The 18,640-nt window shown below is 38.4% G+C and overlaps 1 protein-coding gene across 6 annotated transcripts in view; it reads left to right on the top strand.

The window, feature by feature from the left end:
- The window catches only part of GAB1 (GRB2 associated binding protein 1), a 91,933-nt gene that overhangs the window by 42,458 nt on the left and 30,835 nt on the right, over positions 1-18,640 (top strand). For all 6 annotated transcript variants that reach the window (XR_009418307.1, XM_059470526.1, XM_059470528.1 and 3 more), the window contains exon 2: positions 11,322-11,616. Coding sequence is in view for 5 of the 6 variants with exons in the window: in XM_059470526.1 (XP_059326509.1) it covers positions 11,322-11,616 (295 nt within the window). In the remaining variant the exon portion in view is untranslated. The remainder of the gene's footprint in view (positions 1-11,321; positions 11,617-18,640) is intronic.

The raw sequence follows: 18,640 nt of genomic DNA, 5'->3' as shown, positions 1-18,640 counted from the left end.
ATCTTTCCTTCTTCACTGCACAGTGCATCTCTGCTGCTTAGTGTTAGCAGACTGATCTGTGACTTTCCATCACCATGGATTAACTGCAGTGTTTAAATGGACCCTTGCATTTCTTACAAGAATGTCTTCTGATTCTATGGGACATATACCTATTTCTGATCTAAAAGCTCACATAAATAAAAGTTTTTTAAAGAAAGACAAAATGATCTAAGAAACTTCTACTGCTCTTGCTTACACTGTTGGTGAACTAATTTTGTTGTATATAACAGCCTAATGCCTATGGCTTAAACACAACATCTCAACACATGCAAGTATTTGTGCCTCTGTGCTCTTAATAGTTCATAGTAAAAGTTGCAGTTTTTAGCCCAGTTCAACCCAGCATTTTGAGCAACATTTTAAGTCTATGTAGATAACATGTTTTAAGTAGCTGTTGAAAAACCAAGGCAAGAGAAGTTTTTCAAATCTTAAGCCCACCCCTCATGTATTAAATCATTTGAAATCTTACAATTGCTGTTATTTTCAGTCCATTGTGTCTGCTTCCTGTTGGTCAAAGGTTATGAGGATAGGGTGGTGTAGAGTGAGGTGGGAAGTTGGCAGGAAAAAGAAAGCTTTGCTTATTTTGGGGTGGACAAAACTACAGAAATGGCCACAACATTGCTTACATTTTCTGAAGAGTTAAAGAGGTAAACTAGTCAAAAACTGTGTTCTTGATGTTGTTTATTTTCTGCTTTGTAACTTAGGTATGGGGAGAATGAATTGGAGTGAGGGGGCTTCCTTAAAGAATGTTATCTTTGTGCTCAAAATTTTTTTTTGTTCAGAAAGAGCTTTTGTTTTGGTTTACAAGTTAACTTGGTGAATGCTGTTTCTGAAGCAAGAGCCTAAACCTCTCTACCTGATTGCCTCATATCTACTAGCTCTAAAAAATGGGAGAAAGGTGTTGTGCCATGGAGTACAAATAGAAGCTCTGGTGTATTGCTTCAGTACATTGTGGGTGTGTGTTAGTTGTGTTAATACAGCCATCTAAAAATACAGTTTACCTTAATATTTGTGCTGTTACTGAAGAGCTGTCTGTGATTCCTTGTCTATCCACACGTCTGTGAATTGGTTGTGGTGGTTACATTCTACAAAGCTGTTCATCCTAATAATGTATGGCACGAGGGTTCTGTTACAGTCTAGGAAGCAGTAGAAAACATTTTATGTGAGCTGATGAGAGCTAGAGGAGTGTTTTGTAAGCTAATCCAAGTAATTATATTGAAGCATCTTAATATTCAAGTATCCTGGTATGTAGTTGAATTAGCTATTGGTCTGTGAGGTTGCTGGTTCCTGAATGTCTTAACCATATTGTGACTGCCAGTGAGTTATTTGTATCTAAAAGTATTGTTTGCATTGTTGGAAAAACAATATTTTTGCTACAATAAGAACTCAGGGTTAAGGAGCATAGTGAAAGGAATCTATATATCATAATGTCTTGAAAAAAATTTGGACTTTGTGCTTGTTTACTTTGAAATCAATTTTTCTCTGGAGTTCTTCAGGTCAGTTCTGCTCAGAAAAAAACTGCTGAAGCCTAATTGATAAATATTTTTAGCTGTGTAAAGTGAGAATGTATTTATCAGACAGAATACTGATTTTTATTTTATCTTAGCTTTTACTTTTCTTAGCAACTCTCTCTGCCATCTCTGCATATGTACATTTCAGATCTGGTGATTTGCAATGGGAGAGTTTATAGTTTGTGTTAAAATGTAAATCACCATTCCTAATTTTTCCCATTTCTTATAGATGGGAAAAATTGCATGTTCCTTATATATGAACAGGGAATTCCTTGCAATGCCTCACAGTATGTAAAATCCACTGTGAAGCTTTGGCAGAACAATAGGTTTCCTTTAGCTTTCCCTTCAGTGTGTCTGAGGAAAGGGCTTGAGTGAGTGTCAGTCCTCGTTGCTGTAGCAGTGGCTGACTCATTTGTGAGAGGTGCTTTGGTCTGCACATACGTGATTCACAAAGATGTTGGTGACTGTGCATCCTTGCTCTCATGAGGAATGGATAAGGATGGAGTGTCAACATGTCCTGAGTTTAATTTGTAGGCACTGTTTAAAACATAGTCTGAATTTCCATTGGAGACTGTGTGTTAATGGATGGCTAGGAGCTTCTTTAATGCAACTGGTAGGTTAAACCAGATTAGTTGCGTGGGAGACAAATTGTAGAAATTATGGGATGTCTTTGTACCATCATCCTTAATTCATTGCTAAATCCCTCTTAATTCATCATTCCCTATTGAGGCTGGAGAAACTGATGCTTCTGTAGCTCAAATGCCCTTTCTTTTGTAGGGTGTACAAAGTCCAGGACTTAAGTTTATGAATATTTTGTTGAAGAAATGATATACAGAATGCTTGGCCTCTTGCCATCTGCAGAAAGCTCTTGTATTGTTTGCAAATGAGCATGCTTGAGTGATCCAAACATGAAGCAGTGACACAAGCATGTGTTGTTTGGTCAATGCAACTGCAGTGTCCCAGGATCTAAACCGTGTTAGAAATTGCATGTTTTTACAAAATTCTAGTGTCCCATCTTTCTTTTCCTTGTGTATAAGTTTTTCACAGATGATGATCTACACAGGAGAGTAAGAAGGAAAAAAGATAAAACCCAGTTTGTACAAAATATTACAGGAAGCACTGGGCTTGTCATCTGGAAGAATGGGAATTTTTCCTTAACATGTTACAAACACTGCTCCAAAACTCCTGTGCTCCTAGGAAATGAGGGATGAATGGATAAAAGCACATGGTGAAATAGTTAATCCCCGGCCGTTAGAAGGCATGCAGCTGTTGGTCTCAGTAGAGTGTAGGCTTGACTTCTCAGCTTTGAATTTTTCACGTCTTTATAAAATGCTAATTTTGTTTTCTGGGTCTTCATTCATGCGACCTACACCCATGAGCTCAGTTGGAATCCACGTCAATGGCATGGCTGGTGTCTTCTCTGCCTTGTCTTGTTATAAGGGGGTCCTGTGAGCATGGTGGCAATCCTTGTGATAAGCAATGTGCAGAGACTTCTAAAAACAGGCCAGAGCAAACCCTGAATTATTTGCTTTCTTAAAATAAGAGCTGTGGGGAGAGGTGAATTCTAATTAAAAGCTGATAAAAAGACTGAAGCAACTTTTAAAAAAAAAAACCTCAACAACAAAACCTTTGTCTGGTGAATACACAAAGCCATCATTTCTTAAATAAATCCACGTGATGCAAAGCCAGATTGTAATTTGGTTGGGCGATCACAAGCACTAACAAAGAGGCTGATCTTTAGGGGGAATCTGGAGGAAGGCAATGTCTTGCCCTTACTTATTTGTTCAGGAAGCCTTCAGAATAAAGATGAGAGATGCTGGAGAGAAGGAAAAATTATCCAAATCTGGTATCAGTGGTAAAGCAAAAAGCAATAGGGGGAGACTTGCAAGAGGGAGAGAGTCAAGTAAGAACACAGACCTCACTAAATAGAAAAAGCATCAAAATAGGAAAAGAGGCCCCAAAGTACAATACAGCAAGTCAATAAATGGAGAACTTTAAAATAGAAGACTATGTAATCACAATGAGAGAAGGGAGATTCTCCTGGCAGCATTATTTCAAGTAGGATAGATATGGGAAAGACTACAGAGAGGGATGATCAGAGTATGCTCATGATCAGAGAGGAATTACCCAAATTTTAGAAATATTCTGGGAGACAGGGCAGCGAGCGAAGGCCCATATAGATGTGTGGGTAAGGGACCTGCAGTAGCTGTATTGCTCCTTGTGCCAAGGCAGAGCCTATGTTGTGAGTATTGTCTTCATTGCTGACAAAGGAGTGAGATGGAGTGGTGAAAGGAGATGGCGAAGCTCCTGTCAGTGGTGGGGGACATGCTCCCAGCAAGTTCCTAGGGGTTATGTCCTGGTTACGCAGGATGGATGGTGGAGGAGAAGTGGAAAGGTGGCTTTGCAAGAGATCAGAACCACTGGAACTATTATAGGCATTTCAGTTGGATTGGAGAATGTAGGAATAGAGAGGGATGATCTGGTCACTGGTCCTGGCCTGGAGACAGTGAAATGGGGGCTCAGGTTCTGGTGCTGCTGCAGGGCTCCTGCTTTATTGCTCTGTACAGCTGTGAATAGGTTCTTCTTTGGGGAAGAGATGATAATCTCCTTTGGTGATAATTCCCAGGTGTGCAGGAGTAAGTTTGTGCTTGCCATTAGAAAACTTGTGGCATGTTGCAGAAAAGTATTTACTGAAACCAGTTGTAATAAAGATCAGTTTAATGTGAATTAGATGATACAGACCTGGCTGCACTATTGCACATTGGGAATAGGGATAAGTATGTAGGAAAACAAAGATGTAAAAGGCAAGAAAAAATTAAGAATTCCTATGCAAAATCAAGAGAAAAATGAAGATATTCAGTTACTTTCAGATTTACAAAATAAAGCAGCGGTTTGTGCTACACTGTCTGCATTTTATTTTGTACCTTTTTTGGAGCTTTATTAATGCTGGGAGACTAATCCACATGCTGAAACCTTGGTTATGAAAGAGCTCACAGTAAATGTGTGTAGAAGTATTATTCTGCTGTACAGAATAGTGTTTTGTTTATTTAACAAGCTAAAGTGGGAATTGACAGCACAAGACTAGAAAACGGTGACAATAGTTTGAAAACAGGAAATTTTGGCCTTGTGTGTATTCGGAACAGATGATCAGGATGATGGCCAGGAGAGTGGAAACTTCCACTGAGAATGTTTTTTCCTTATTTTGCTCAGTAAGAAGAGATGGTGCTTCCTGGAAAACAAGTCTTAAGTATTTAAAGAAAGTCATAACATATTCAGTATTTTCCTCATATCCCATTTGTTTGTTTCCCAGCAATCTGTTTACACTTCTTAGTATCTAGTACTACTTAGAGTAGAATATTTGGACTATTGTCAAATCATGGAATTGTTGATTCTGCTGTATAGAATTAAGACACTAAATATGCTTTGGGTTGTTTTTTTTTTTGTTGTTGTTGTTCTTGGTTTAGTTGTTCTGTCTCAGGTTTCAAAAGATAAAGGACATCATTTTTAGGGAAGGAGATAAGAGGATGTCTGTTGCCAGTTAGTGTTATGACAAGGGTTTCAGAAATAACTACCAATTACATATTCTTCAGTTCCTGATGCTCCTGATATGGCCTTTCAAACAGAAACCAGATTTAAAAACCCCACAAAACCATCAAACCTAAAAGATTTAAAAAGAATTATGGAAAATGCTTTCCTTAAAACACCCCAAACTAATTCTGTCTGTATAGAAATCCATATGGAAATCTGCAAGTGTTAATTTCTTAGGGAAAACATTTGAAATTTTGCAATTTCACCATGTTGGAGTAAGTTCTGCAAGCTGGCAGAGCAGCAAGTGGGAAAATTGAAGTCTTGTACTTGAAGTATTGTTACCTAACGTGACCTCTTTGTGCTGCTTCCCAGCAGTCCTCCCAGGTATGTGCCTTGTGGGATGCAGCTCACCAGTTACAGTTGTCATTGGTCTAGGCTGACCACAAACAGGATTTAAAAAGAAGCACAGTGTGAGAGAACGCTTTTATTTTTGTTTCATTTGAGCTTCTGCTGGGATGCAGAGCACAGGTCTAATCCACAAGTCAGTGAAGCTGTGCCAGAGGTGTGTTTGTCTTCTGCCATGGCTGGAATACCTGCATACTGGAAATGTGGGGGCAAAAAGGAGCAGAAATACTCAGCTGCTGTTTGGGATCCTTTTTCTGGTTGTTTGTCAGAGACATGTACCAATTTCACTGTTATTTAGCCTTTGCACTGAGAAGTAAGTAGAAAGAGAGGAATAGATTAAATAGATGGGAGCAAAAAGCAAAAGAAAATTAAATCTTGATCCCAGCAGACAATTGAAAAGTGCTCAATAGTAGCTGCAGAACTAAAATGTCCATAAGACCATTAGAAAGTCACCTCGGGCTGTGTCTTTTGCTATTTCTACATCTCTCTGGTTCATGTTCTGCCTGCTGTCTTCTGTTTACTTCATAAGTTCTTTTGGAGTAAGGAAATGTCTTGCTGTGCATTTATGAAACACCAGGTATTTTTTTAAGCCTTCCTTGTGCCCCTGGGCAAGTAATTTCTTTCTGCCAGGTCTTAGTTGATGTCTCTGAGAAAGAAGGACGCCAAACAGTGCCCTTTTAAAGTACTCTGTGAGTACAGAGATGAAAACCTAAGCACAAACATCCACACACTTGAGAGATGAGAGGGAAGACCTGAGATTTGTCATTTGATTCTTGGGTTTCCTGGTCATATATAGGGAAATATTTATTAGCAGTGTTGCTGGGGTGGAGTGTAAGGAGCTGTCTTTGACTTAGCCAGTTCTCAGAAGTTTTGATAGGTTTTTTTGACTGGATGCTGCCCAGAAGAAAAATGGCAGCAAATGTGCTAGAAGAGGAAAATCAGTTTTAAGCAGTCTTAGAATGGTGGGTAATAACAGTAGGAAACTACAGAAGGATAATTGATCAGTTTATCAGTAAACAGTCACTTGGCCATGTGAGAGCTAAATCTGTAAAAAATGGACCACAAAAAGCTGTCTTGGATTAAACATCTCTAAGCTTTTATTTTAACATGTCATGTAATCGTTTTGGCCTCTTGAGAAACTGCTTAAGGGGATCTAAATGAAAGGTTAAGTCCTTTGAAAAATCTAAATTATCTGCTCTTTCCTGCCCCTTCCTCCTTCCTTTCTCTTTCCATTGACGTATGCATTCCTATTTCCTACATCTTTGAACTACTGAATGAAGTACATCTTGAGTGTGTATGAGGAGAGAGGAGGGGAAAATAATCCATAAATGTAAAGATTAAGGGAAGTATAGCTACAGCTTCTTCAACACGTACACCTCTTGTAAGTAGAATATATTGTAAATTCTGTGTACTGTATACAGTAGTATGGACTAGTTAAAAAAAAGCCAAAAACCAACTAAACCCTAACACTGCTGCATGCTGTTTTCTATCAATTTCTTAGCGTCTACATTCACATTGAAATCAGCAGTTTGCATACACCTTAGTAAAAAAAAATCAACCCTAATCATTGATATGTCTTGGTTTTACTTTGTAACCTACTCAAAATGCTGTGTAAAAAATACAGAATTCCACTGTTCCCTTGATCATTTGATGCTCTGTGGGTGAGCAGCCTGTCACATTTCAGCCTCTCTCAAAGCAAGTAAACAGACTGGTTTCTGTGGCTGTGATGGTCTCATGACAGAGGCAGGACAATGTTTGGCCGGCACGGTGGTGTCCTGTGTTGGGCCAGCTGATGTGCTGTGCAGCCCAGGAGAGAAAACAAGCTGAGAGGCACACAAGGCCTTTCTTAGACCAAAGGAAAAGCAGCAAACCTTGTTAAACTGTGTTTTGTAATAATTTACAAAGCCTACGCAGGCTTTTGGTGAACTTGATTACCATGATTTTTGCCTTACAACACTTAAAACAGGAGCAATTTTTCTTCTGAATTAGGTATTGGCTTTGCAAGCAGTGTTTAGTGACTAAGTCCTATTATATTTATAAAATATATTACTAAACCATATTTGTATTAATAAGATATTGTTTATTTTTGAGTGAATCTTTCATTTAAAAATATTTGCTCAAATTTCTTTCCAGAATTAAATAACTACAAAATACTTAAATCATATTCTAGGTGGTTTTTTTTTTACTTCTCAAAGCAGTTGACTTCTGGCACAGAAAACCAATGTTTGATAATGTATGGCTGGTAATAACATAAGTTATATGACAGATAAATAATTAGTACCTTTAATTTTCCTGTGCTGTAAATTGGTTGCATCTTTTTGAGTGATTATGAGAAATAGTTTGTAGCATGCACTTCTGTAAAAGAAAACACAAAATTTTCAAACAAAAATGCCCACATGGGTTAAAAAAAAAAAAAAAAAAAGAAAAGAAAAAACTTGCATAAGTACGTATTTCTCACTTTTGGAGATTACACTTTGGAAAGCTGTTGCTGTAAAAGCTCTTCCTTCCACATATAACACAAATAGCACAATATTCTGTGCTTCAGTGGGGCAGTCACAGCTTTCTTTGCAGCAACAAATACTGAAATGCTAAAAATAGATCAAGCTTTAAGAATCCCAGATATTTTCAAATAACAAAGGGTGATTTATGTGAGCTCATTTTGCACTTGGACCAAGTATAGAGGCGCTTTTGTACTATGATTAGCAAGGGCGCTGATGTCAATTTGCTTGTCTAGCTTTAAGCTTTATTCTGCTGCTAAATTGTGCTTTGTACTGTAGTCCAGACAACCTCTGCATCTGCCTTGTTAGTGTGTAGTTTATGGAATTGCTTTTGGTTTTGAATATAATCTGTGCCAGTTTCAGAGTGTGATTCACTATAGGACTGAAATAAATGTTCACATGTGCACTATGTGAAAACCCTTCAAAAATGGTAGCAGGTGCCAGCAGACTAAAGTCAATATTTTAAATATTTAAGACTTGCTGTTTTGTAGCCTGAAGGGCTGAAAGGAAATTCTTTTTAACTCAGTGTTTTTTCTCAGTTTTATAGTCCTATTTACCTATTAATACTCAAAAGAAATTGTCAGGATTGCTAAGAACCTTTCATTCCCTAACACAGTACTAGAAATAAATTTTTAGAAGAGGCACACCTGGTTGATGCAGAGATGATAGATTTTTTTGCCTGGCGTTTTGTTGTTGCACAAACTGTGAGACAAACTGTGAGACATCATGCTTCTCAGTTGCTCTTGTTCCTCTCCTATCTCTAATCTCTTTCCTCTTGATTTCTGCTTTAAAAAATTCATCGGAGTGACTAAAGGCTGAAGTTAAAGATAAAGCTTGTTTCTGAAGCAGCTTGTAGCAGTTATCTGTCATCAGCCTTGCCTGGAGAGAGGCTCATCTACTGAAGCTTTGTGTTATCCCAGCATCTAAGTTGTCACTTGATTTGGAAGCAGGAAACAAAACTCTGCTAATGTTTTTGGGGCGATGTTAAATGCTGTTTATCTGGCTGTGCTGCTAGGATATACTCACATTTGAAATCTAAATCAGAGGGGCTTAATCTATTATATCTTCCACATTTTAACTGTTCACCAGTTAAATTTACTGCTACTATGGAAATAGTTGCTTGACACTTTGACTTGATTCACACCATTCATCATTTAAAAACAGATGCTGTTTTTCACAAGTGCAGTAAATACAATTGTTTTGTAGTTTTAAAGTATAGACATTATCTTAAAATCAAAAATCTTTTAGAGCTTTGCTAGTTGGAGAATAGATCACAAGCCTTAATTGTGCTGTCTGTCCTTTTTCCCTTTCTCCTGTTTTCTGTATTATCTTTTCATAATAGCTTCTGTAGCTTGATAATCCAAACAGGCATGCACAGTGGGGGTTTTGAGTCTCTGGGGTGTTGCCCTGTTCTTCTAAGCCTTCTGATGGTTACATTTTTGTAATGGAGTTTCTCACGCACTTTTATGTAAATAATGATTGTTTTTGCATTCCTTTCTGGAGGAGGAGAAATTTGATAAACTGTTGGTTTGACCAGTGTCATTGGAGAAGTGGCAATTTCATCCTCCAATCCAGAGTCATTTTTAAAATTCTAAATATATCAAAATCAAGAAATAAACCTTCTTTTTACCTTGGAAGTTTCAGCATGCGTGTCGTTCATTTTGGGTCCTATTGCAACACTGCCGACAGCGCTTGTTCAGAGTGGGGAGACGGCAGTGCAGTACTTGCTCCTTGTCCCCCTTCCACTAGTTTGTTTGAAGGTAGCACCTACAAAAATGAAATGAATGCACTCTTGTGCCTCACAAAAATGGCTCTGAATCATTCCCTAATACACAGCAAGAAACTCTTGTTTTCAGAGCTGCTGTCCCAGTGTTTAAAGGATGTCGCACTTCTTGACCCCTTCTCGGACCATCCTTGCTGATTCCGTTCCTTTTCCTTGATTAGCACACAGCCAGGGATGGCCAAAATGAAAATTCCCTCACTCTCACCTGTCTTATTTATGCATTTCTTCTGCTGGGTTTTGTTGTTTGTTTTTTTTTTTTTTTTTTTTTTTTTTTTTTTTTTTTTTTTCTTTTTGTTTTTTTTTTAATATTTCAAAGGACTTGCTGACAACCTTGTTTGAATATCCTAAGGAAGTTTAAAGTAGGGTGACTTGGGGCATGATGTGAGTCTGTGGTGTAATGCACAGTGTCTTGGCTACTGCACTGATTTACTTGGTCTGCACTGTGTCTGGGCTCTGCTTTCAAATTTCTCAGTGTGAAAGACGTGCAGCTCTCCTTGTGAGCAATGGCAGTGTGTCTGTTTTCTTCTGCTGTGCCCATTATCCTGGCTGGCACTGGGTAATAAAAAGAAGCTACTATCATAGTATTGCTGGTAGAGCTGAGGACCAAAAGTACAGCCAAGTGGGGCAATAAAGATGCTGTTGGAAGCAGCAGGACAGCTGTATGCTGACCTTGGTTGTGTGGTTTCAGTTCAGGTCTTCAGTGAGGATTATGGCAGGTGATGGAGGCCCATGGGATGAAAGGCAGCTAAGGATTCGTTAGAGAATACGACATTTTGCATTTGCTTCTCTCTTAGACCAGCTTCTTTCTGCAGCATCAGGAGGGCTGGTATAATAGGCGTAGTGTCAGACTATCAAATTAATTTGTTCTGTACTGCATTTGTCTGGTAAAACTACATCATTTGGTCATTCTCTCCATCCCCATCTATCTAACATTTTCAAAAAATAATAATGTGGCTCTTTCTCTGTAAGAAGTACTACTGTAGAAATATTATGAGGTTCTAAATGCAGAGTTCCCCTGGAATCAAGGTGCATGTACAGTGTGAGTAGTGTCTTTTCCTTAAATGCAGGTCATATCATTGATTATCAGTGAAAAATTCAGTTAAAATGCATCAGCCTGAAACAACATATATTGGGAACAAAACACCATGGAACACTTAAAAATGTATTTTATTTTGTCTTTCTCATGCCTGTGACAGCTTCCTTCAGAAGCCCTTTTTGTGTGTTTTTTTGCCCCTTTCCTGATCCCCACCCCCCTTTTTTCTTTTGTGTATTCATGCTTTCTCATTTTGTAAACAGTGATTTAATTTATATATCCACTTGCTACAAAAAAAGTCAAGATATAAAATTTAAAATACAAATTCACTAATCCTTAAGTCCACTACTGTAACAATACCTAAATAGTGTTAAATGTGGGTATTTGATGTGTAATCTCTTAGTATAATAATTGAACCAGTTATATTAGTACTTGGTTCAACCCAGGTTGGAATCCCACATAAAAGGTCTTGAAGTGTGATTTCTTCCTTCTAATTTTTCTTCCTTTTCTCCCTCCCCAATTTTCAGGCATGGAAGAGAAGGTGGTTTGTGCTTCGGAGCGGCCGCCTAACGGGGGATCCAGATGTATTGGAATACTACAAAAATGACCATGCCAAGAAGCCTATCCGTATTATTGACCTAAATTTGTGTCAACAAGTGGATGCTGGATTAACGTTCAACAAAAAGGAGTTTGAAAACAGCTATATTTTTGATATCAACACTATAGATCGAGTTTTCTATTTGGTAGCAGACAGCGAGGAGGAGATGAATAAGTGGGTTCGATGTATCTGTGATATCTGCGGGTTCAACCCTACAGATGAGGGTAAGTTCTGTTGCTTTTTCTGAGAAAGTGCAGTGCCTGTGTGTGAAGAACATTCCAAAGATCAGATGACTGTCTTTAGCTGGCGTATGTTTTAAAGCTTGTGTGTATTGGCCTTTAAACTTCCTTGTTATCCTGAAAAAAAGTAAGCAGAACAGAGGGAGGTACTCAGAATTTGTTACAAATTAAGTATGCAGTAGAACTTGGTTGACACTCTTCTGTGTGATGTTAGTTCTTGGAAGTACAGGAAAAATCTCAAGTAAAATCATGTGTGGCAGTAGATCTTCATAATTGTTAAAGGAGTCCCATTTGGTATAAAAGCATATGGTTATACAAGCAGGAATGAGTGCAAAATGTCAGGTTTCTAATATTATCATTTCCCCGTCTGCTTTGAAACTTGGGGGAAAAGAAATCCACCCCCATCAGCTAAAACAAACAAAAAATAACCTGTAGTTTTGCTCTATCCAGCTCAAATCCTACCAGAATAGATACTGTATGAAGGCAGCTTGTAGGAAACACAATGCTGTATTTAATTCCTTGCAAATACCTTGTGGCCACTGCTTGTCCTGAATCCATTCTTTTTTATTTACTTATTATTCCTGCATTCCTTTTGGAGATTAGTGGGTTACCGGCCTTGCTTGTAGATCTGTGCACAAGTTCCAAGAAAACATTAAATAGGAGTGGTAAGAGGGTTATACATGAGGCATAAGAGGGTTATACATAAGGCCTGACTGAAGGGGCTAGAATTAAATCCCTGCTTTTTGTAGGATTGTGGAGTGAGGGAGGTGAAGGAGAAAAAGGGGCTTGCATCACTTTGCTCCAGCCAGATCTTTAAAAGTGATTGGAAAATACTGTTGCGTTTTGAAGAAGGGGCCCTTTTCTTTCTCCTTATTGCAGTTTTGAGCTACAACTTCGTCATGAAAACCTCATCTATGAATTGCCACTCTAATAGCAAGTTCAGGGGAAGTTGCTTCTTTTGCCAGTTGCAGTAGGTTTTTGTGGCATCCTGAGCACACACAGGCCCCGCAGCACGTCTCAGAGAGCAGCTGCCATGGGGTTCAGTGCTCAGCCTGCGCCCCAGAGAGGTGTGGGCAGGGGGCAGTGCACCAGTGCAGCTGTGGGCACAAGTCCTGGGTTCTGGGGACAGACTGGAAATCTTGGATCTAAGGAGGAAACAGGTTTGCCTGGCAGCTCTTTGGCAGAGTGCAAAGGAGCACGTGTCCATTGCACGGAACAGAGAGGTGGGGTCCCCTCAAAACCATCAGCCCTTTCCTCTGGGAGCTGGTATGCTGTTATCCCTTAGCTTTCTGTCATTGAACTGAAAATGAAACCTGCTGTGGATGTGGAGAGATGTAACTGTGCCCTCATAAACTGAGGTTTTGCTTCAGTCAATTGTATCGATAACTTGTCCCCATTGTACTCTCATTGCATGTTTCATTTTTGACACTTTCTCTTTGGCTGAATGTTTTGGTTTGAAAAGGACAGGTGTCTACTACACTGAATTATTCCAAAACCTTTACTTCACACAACTGAGAGTTGACAGCATTATCTGTTTTATTGGTTTAGTGATGCCTTGCAATGCATTGAGCAAGAATTTTAAAAAAGGAAAATGGGAAAATCAGTTGCTGAGTGTTTATTGCCAAGTTCTTATTTTACCAAGATTCCTTCATGCCAGTGAAAGAGCAGGTTGTAAATGTAGTTTAAAAATCTGTGTTCACCTGCAGCTTATTTTGGGAATTTAAAGAACAGGTGAAGTTCAGGTAGTAAAAACACATTATTATTTTAGTCTGGAGCTAAACAAGAGGAGTGTGTAGCATAAGAAGTCTTTCTATTACCTGTGGAAGCAGAAGATAGTTTTCTTTGAAGCTGGAAAAAATGTCTCTTGCCAGAATGATTAAGGGTTTGTTGTGAGTGTCCTGTCATTGGCATCCATTGCTCAATCAAGAACTAGGAACACCACTGCCCTGTTGTTCCTTCTGGGGTCCATTTGGAAATCCAGGAACATTGCCTTCTTGGATTTATGTGGGAATCTATAAAATCAGAGGGAGCTACAAGCCAAAAATGTGTCACCTGTGTTTTGCTTTGAGCTGTATTGAGAGACGATCTGAGATGGAGAGACTGAAGGGACCTGATGTACCAGTAATGGCTGTTTTGTGTCTTCTGCTGTGAAGATGTCCTCTGAAATACTTTCAGCAGGATGAGGATAAATGTTTAAAGAAAGGTAAAAATAGAGGAAATGTTTTTTTTTTAAATTATTAATGAGAAGAAAAGTTGAAGGATTTTTTTTTTCCCTGAGAAGAAAACATTGAGAGAAGAACTGACTTTCAAACACAAGCTGCGATAAGCAGGACATGGATCTGTTATCTGTAGAGAGAACTTATTTTTCTTTCAATGAGTGATGTAATGATAAAGAAAACCCTTCGAAGGATATCTAAGCACAGACTGTGAAAGTCCTTCCCTAGAATTGAGTAGATATCTGTGATGAATGTTTTATATGTGATGCAGCTCCATGTTTCTGTAATTTAGTGAATTGTGTTCTTGGCAGAGCAGGGAAAGGAGGAAGTGATCTTACTATATGCAGACATGTTACTTGCATGTATTAATTTGAATAAAGATAGCAGTAGCAAAATAAACCAGAAGAAATAAGGTAGAGAAGAAGAAGGGGAAAAAAGGAAGAACAAGACATTAAAATTTACAGTTACATTTACATAAACAATAAAATGTGGTGAAAAAAGTTTCTGTCATTTTAAGGACCATACTTTGAAGGAGCTGCAGCTTGCTTCACACATGATGCTTTCAAAGTTTCTTTTCAGGCTGCTGCTATTTGGTGTATGCCTTCCTACCTTTTTGCCTTTGGAACAATAAAATTTTGTATTTGCTTTTTTTAAATGATGTTTTGATAATCCATGCACTGCAGGTTGATCACAGCTTCGGTGCAATATCAGAGACAGACAGGATGAATGTAACTTCACCTTCCCATCCTGACTCCTTCTCTTTGCTAAATAAATAATGGGTATTAGAAGGATGCTCTTTAGGGTGCCCTTCCTGCATGAAGGGTCTGCCTGTAAGAAACAAAAAATGTTCTTCTTTGACAGCTTTAAAAAGTTCATGACAGGGCCTAGCACATATGGCAAAGCAAAATTGCCATCCCAGTAGCATATGTTGAATATTCAAGACCTTGGTCATTAAAGGTCTCAGAAGTAAGGAGAAATAGCTGAGCTTCTATATGAAGGAAGGGCAGCTCTGGAAGAGCATAAAGTGCAAGGACAAAGTACTAAGCTTAAAAAAAATTTGCAGCTAGTTTTCACTATGGAGATGATGTACTTAATGAAGAGCTGAGGCATTTTTGTATCTCTCAGATATGATTAGCTAGAAAGAATTGTTGGCTCAAAGGTGATGTGCCAGAAGGATGGGTGATTGATGACCTGCAGTGCAGTAAAAAGGAACAAAAGAACTGAGTTAAGCATTAGGAGAGAAACTCTCCAGAGAAGGGTCATGAGTCTGTCTGTTGTCACAGAAGTGAGGCAGTAGGTTTAGAAGGAATAGTGGCAGAAAGGCATCTGTTTTTTGAAGGCTTTTTTGGTTGCTTACTTTGAGTAAAAAAAGTTGGGGGGATAATGGCCACTGAGACATACAAATCTGATATTTTTTTTTTTAAGACTGAAATAACTGAGAGGAAGGTGATGATAGACTGTGAAGAATGATGTTAGAGCTTTCTAGCAAGATTGCACAGGAATAATCAAGGGTTTGATAGGTAGCTGGTGGCTCAAGCTGAGATGATCACTGCCTGTTATCCAAAGGAAAAGAGAAGACAGCAGACAGGATTAAGATGTCTTCTACTGTAGTAAAAGAACTGGTGGTTAAGTGAGATGGTGATGATGAAGAATAGAGCACAAAATCTGCAGCAGTAGATCTTCCCTTTCAAGATGTGAGGCAAAAATACATATATTTAAAAAATAATTTACTATCAGGGTATGATCAGAATCTTAATCTTGAGTGTTTGAGGTCATTATCTTAAGCTGACAGCTGCATGTAACAGAAGTTCACATGGAAGGTGATTCTGTTCTTCCTTGAGGAAAAATAAACTGAATCTATTATGCTTAGGTAATTGACTTAATTTTCTCTTGTTTCTGCTGGACACTTCTTGTGCTGTTAATGTTACTGTTGAGTCTCTGGGAGAAGGGTTGGCAGAGGTTTTGCAGGTTCCCGTGAGTCTGAGATGCTGAGAGGCAGCACATGGGATGATGGAAGCCTCTCTGGAGCACAGAGATGGCTACAGCCAAGGAAAGCTCTGGGCATTTTGGTGAAGAAACATTTCCAAGCTTTTTAGTGTGGTGGGATGAACTATTTTTCTTCACAAGCACCTACAGAAGTTAGTCTATAACACGACCCCTTGATTATTTTTCCGGCTACAGATGTTTCCTTATTTCTCCTTTAAAATGAATAGTCTTCAAAACAAAATTGCAGGTGGAGAAGCGGTGTCAATTCCAAGTGCAAATGCTATGGTATTTTCAAATTTTAAATGGGTAACCAAAACTACAGCTTAGAATTACACATGAACTGCAGATAGCAGAGCTAAATTTTAGGTGTTAGCTCTGAAAGCTGGAAACTTCTGTGGGTGATGGAACCTGGAGCAGTCAGTTGTGTTTCTGGTGCGGATGCACGAGGCAGGGTTGTCCTGGACGTACAGTGCGAAGCTGAATTCTTCATTCCTTAAAAAAGGTATCATGCTTATCTTCAGGAAGAGAGACATACTGTGAGGTAATATTAAACTAAGAAAATAAACATATGAGATGCATAGGAAGTTTTTATTAGAGTATTTTAAAGGACTTTCTCTGGCTATAGCAGAACAGTTTGGTCTGGAGCTTTACTGCGTAGATTTCATGTTCATGCCAGGCTGTTCACTTAATGCCAAATCCCAAATCCATGCTCATGTGTCTGTGCCTCTTTTGGGCTGGATCTGGCTCTCATCTATTGAATTCATGTGTGAGCAATGCAAGTGCCCATCAGCACACACGTGCTTGTGCTCTGTGTGTGCATATGTGGCCCTTTGATTCCAGGATGTTTCAAACAAACAGAGAAGTTCTTTTAAGGCTTCAGGTGTAGTTTTGAAGTTTTTATTTGATGGGATTTTTTAAATTATGGCTCTTTTTATTGTATCTGTGATTTTTTGGACAAGGATATTGCTCTAATATTTTGTTGGCCACTGGTTATTTTAATAACACATGCGTTATAGTAAGTGGATGGAATGAAACCTCTCAGAAGAATGGATTGATCATGCCATTGCACATCTGTTGCTGATTCACTGTTGCAATGGAAAAATCCCATTTCTGTTTTCATATTTCTACCTACAGTGTGCAAAGAATGCATTTTCTTACTTTGATTGCAATTTTGACATTTAAAGAAATGCATGCTGTAATGAGGCCTCTGTGGTTTTTTTACTATGAGAACATTTCAAGTTTTTGCATAATTAGAATATTAAGAGACTGTACATTATACTGTGGAAAACAATTTCATTTTTGCTTTCATTAAAAAACAAACACCAAAATATAAACCCAATCCTAAATAGAAACTCCCACACTCAGATTTTCTAGGTTGAACACACAGCAAGATATGTAGGAACTTGTGGGATAAAGCAGCTTTATATATATGAGGAGGAAAAAAGTGGAGCCTTTTGTTATCCTTGTTCAGAAAATGCTCTTTTTACATCATAAATTTTACAAGATGTAAAAATTATTATGAAGAAAAAAAGTATAAATTCTAGTGAAAGTGAAGCCTGTAACTACCCATAACAAACCAACTGAGAAAAGATAAGACTTTTGCCCTGTTTTCAGAAAGCTCATTATTCTAGCTCTACTGAATCCAGGAATTATAAAAACAAAATAGAATTCTTGTTAGACTAATTTGCATGTTAAATTTTCTGGTTGTTTTTCCAGCTCCCAGTTATTTCAAAGCAGTCTGAGTGTCTGAGCTCTGGGAACAAACCAAATGACTTGTAATGCTCTTTGGTGTGCAGATGACCCCTTCCCTAAAAATCTGCTAGTCCAAAGTGGAGCAAGTTGATGATGTACTCTTTGAAATCATAAATAGCTGCTGGAAGAGCAACTTTGCTTCATACCAGCTTCAGGAGTGCTTGGCTGAAGAGAATATTTGAGAGGGTGCAGATAGGCAAAGAGCTTTCATTTGCTTGGTGATGAAAGTTTTAGCATTACTTCTTCCCTTGTAGTAAAATTTGAAATGGCATCAATGCGTAAAGCAAATCTCAAGTGCTTTAGACCAAATTCAGTAGATCTTTCAGTCTGGCATTAGCCCACACTATTGAACACATACAAAATGCCTGTGTGAGGATGGATTTCAGATCAGAAAGTTGGTATTTTAATAGTTAATGCTCTATATGCTGAAAAAACCAAACAAACCTCAACCAAACAACACAAACACCTATCTCAAACAAACCCCACACAGATCTGTGAGAGGATCAGGGATTTTATCAAGTATTATCTGTGTCAAAAGAAAGAGACAGCTCATCAGAAGGAAAGTGTCCCTAATGATCCATTAACATTAATGGGCTCCAGATCCTTGCTCAGAGAACAGATCATAAAGCTTCCAGACAGCTGGACAGCATCACCTTGAAAATTCAGTAACAATTGAAAGGGACACATTAGGAAAGGAATGGAATGAATCATTGTTATATCTTCGTAAACCAGTGGGTCCTAGACTTTTTTTGTGTGTGTGTGCTTTGTGTGCAATAGTTAGTTTCTCTTCTCAGGAAAGAAAAAATAGCAGAGCTAGGAAAGGTGAGGATAAAGGAAAACCAGATGTACAATGAAATGGCTTCTGCACCAGGAAGAATTAGGCAGTACCAACTCAGTAAAAACTATGACAAAGTTGTGTAAAGTTGGGAATGGGAATTATGAGTAGGAGGTAATTGTTCACAGTTTCTTTGAAGATGGGAGCTGAAATATATCAAGTGAATATATCAGGTATAAAAAGAAATGGGTTTTCACGCCATGTGTAGTAAGGTGTGGAC

The sequence above is a fragment of the Ammospiza nelsoni genome, chromosome 4, assembly GCF_027579445.1.
Source record: "Ammospiza nelsoni isolate bAmmNel1 chromosome 4, bAmmNel1.pri, whole genome shotgun sequence".
Taxonomy (NCBI): domain Eukaryota; kingdom Metazoa; phylum Chordata; class Aves; order Passeriformes; family Passerellidae; genus Ammospiza; species Ammospiza nelsoni.
The sequence above is the reverse complement of the archived record's forward strand: the minus strand, read 5'-3'. Positions and strand labels throughout refer to the sequence as shown.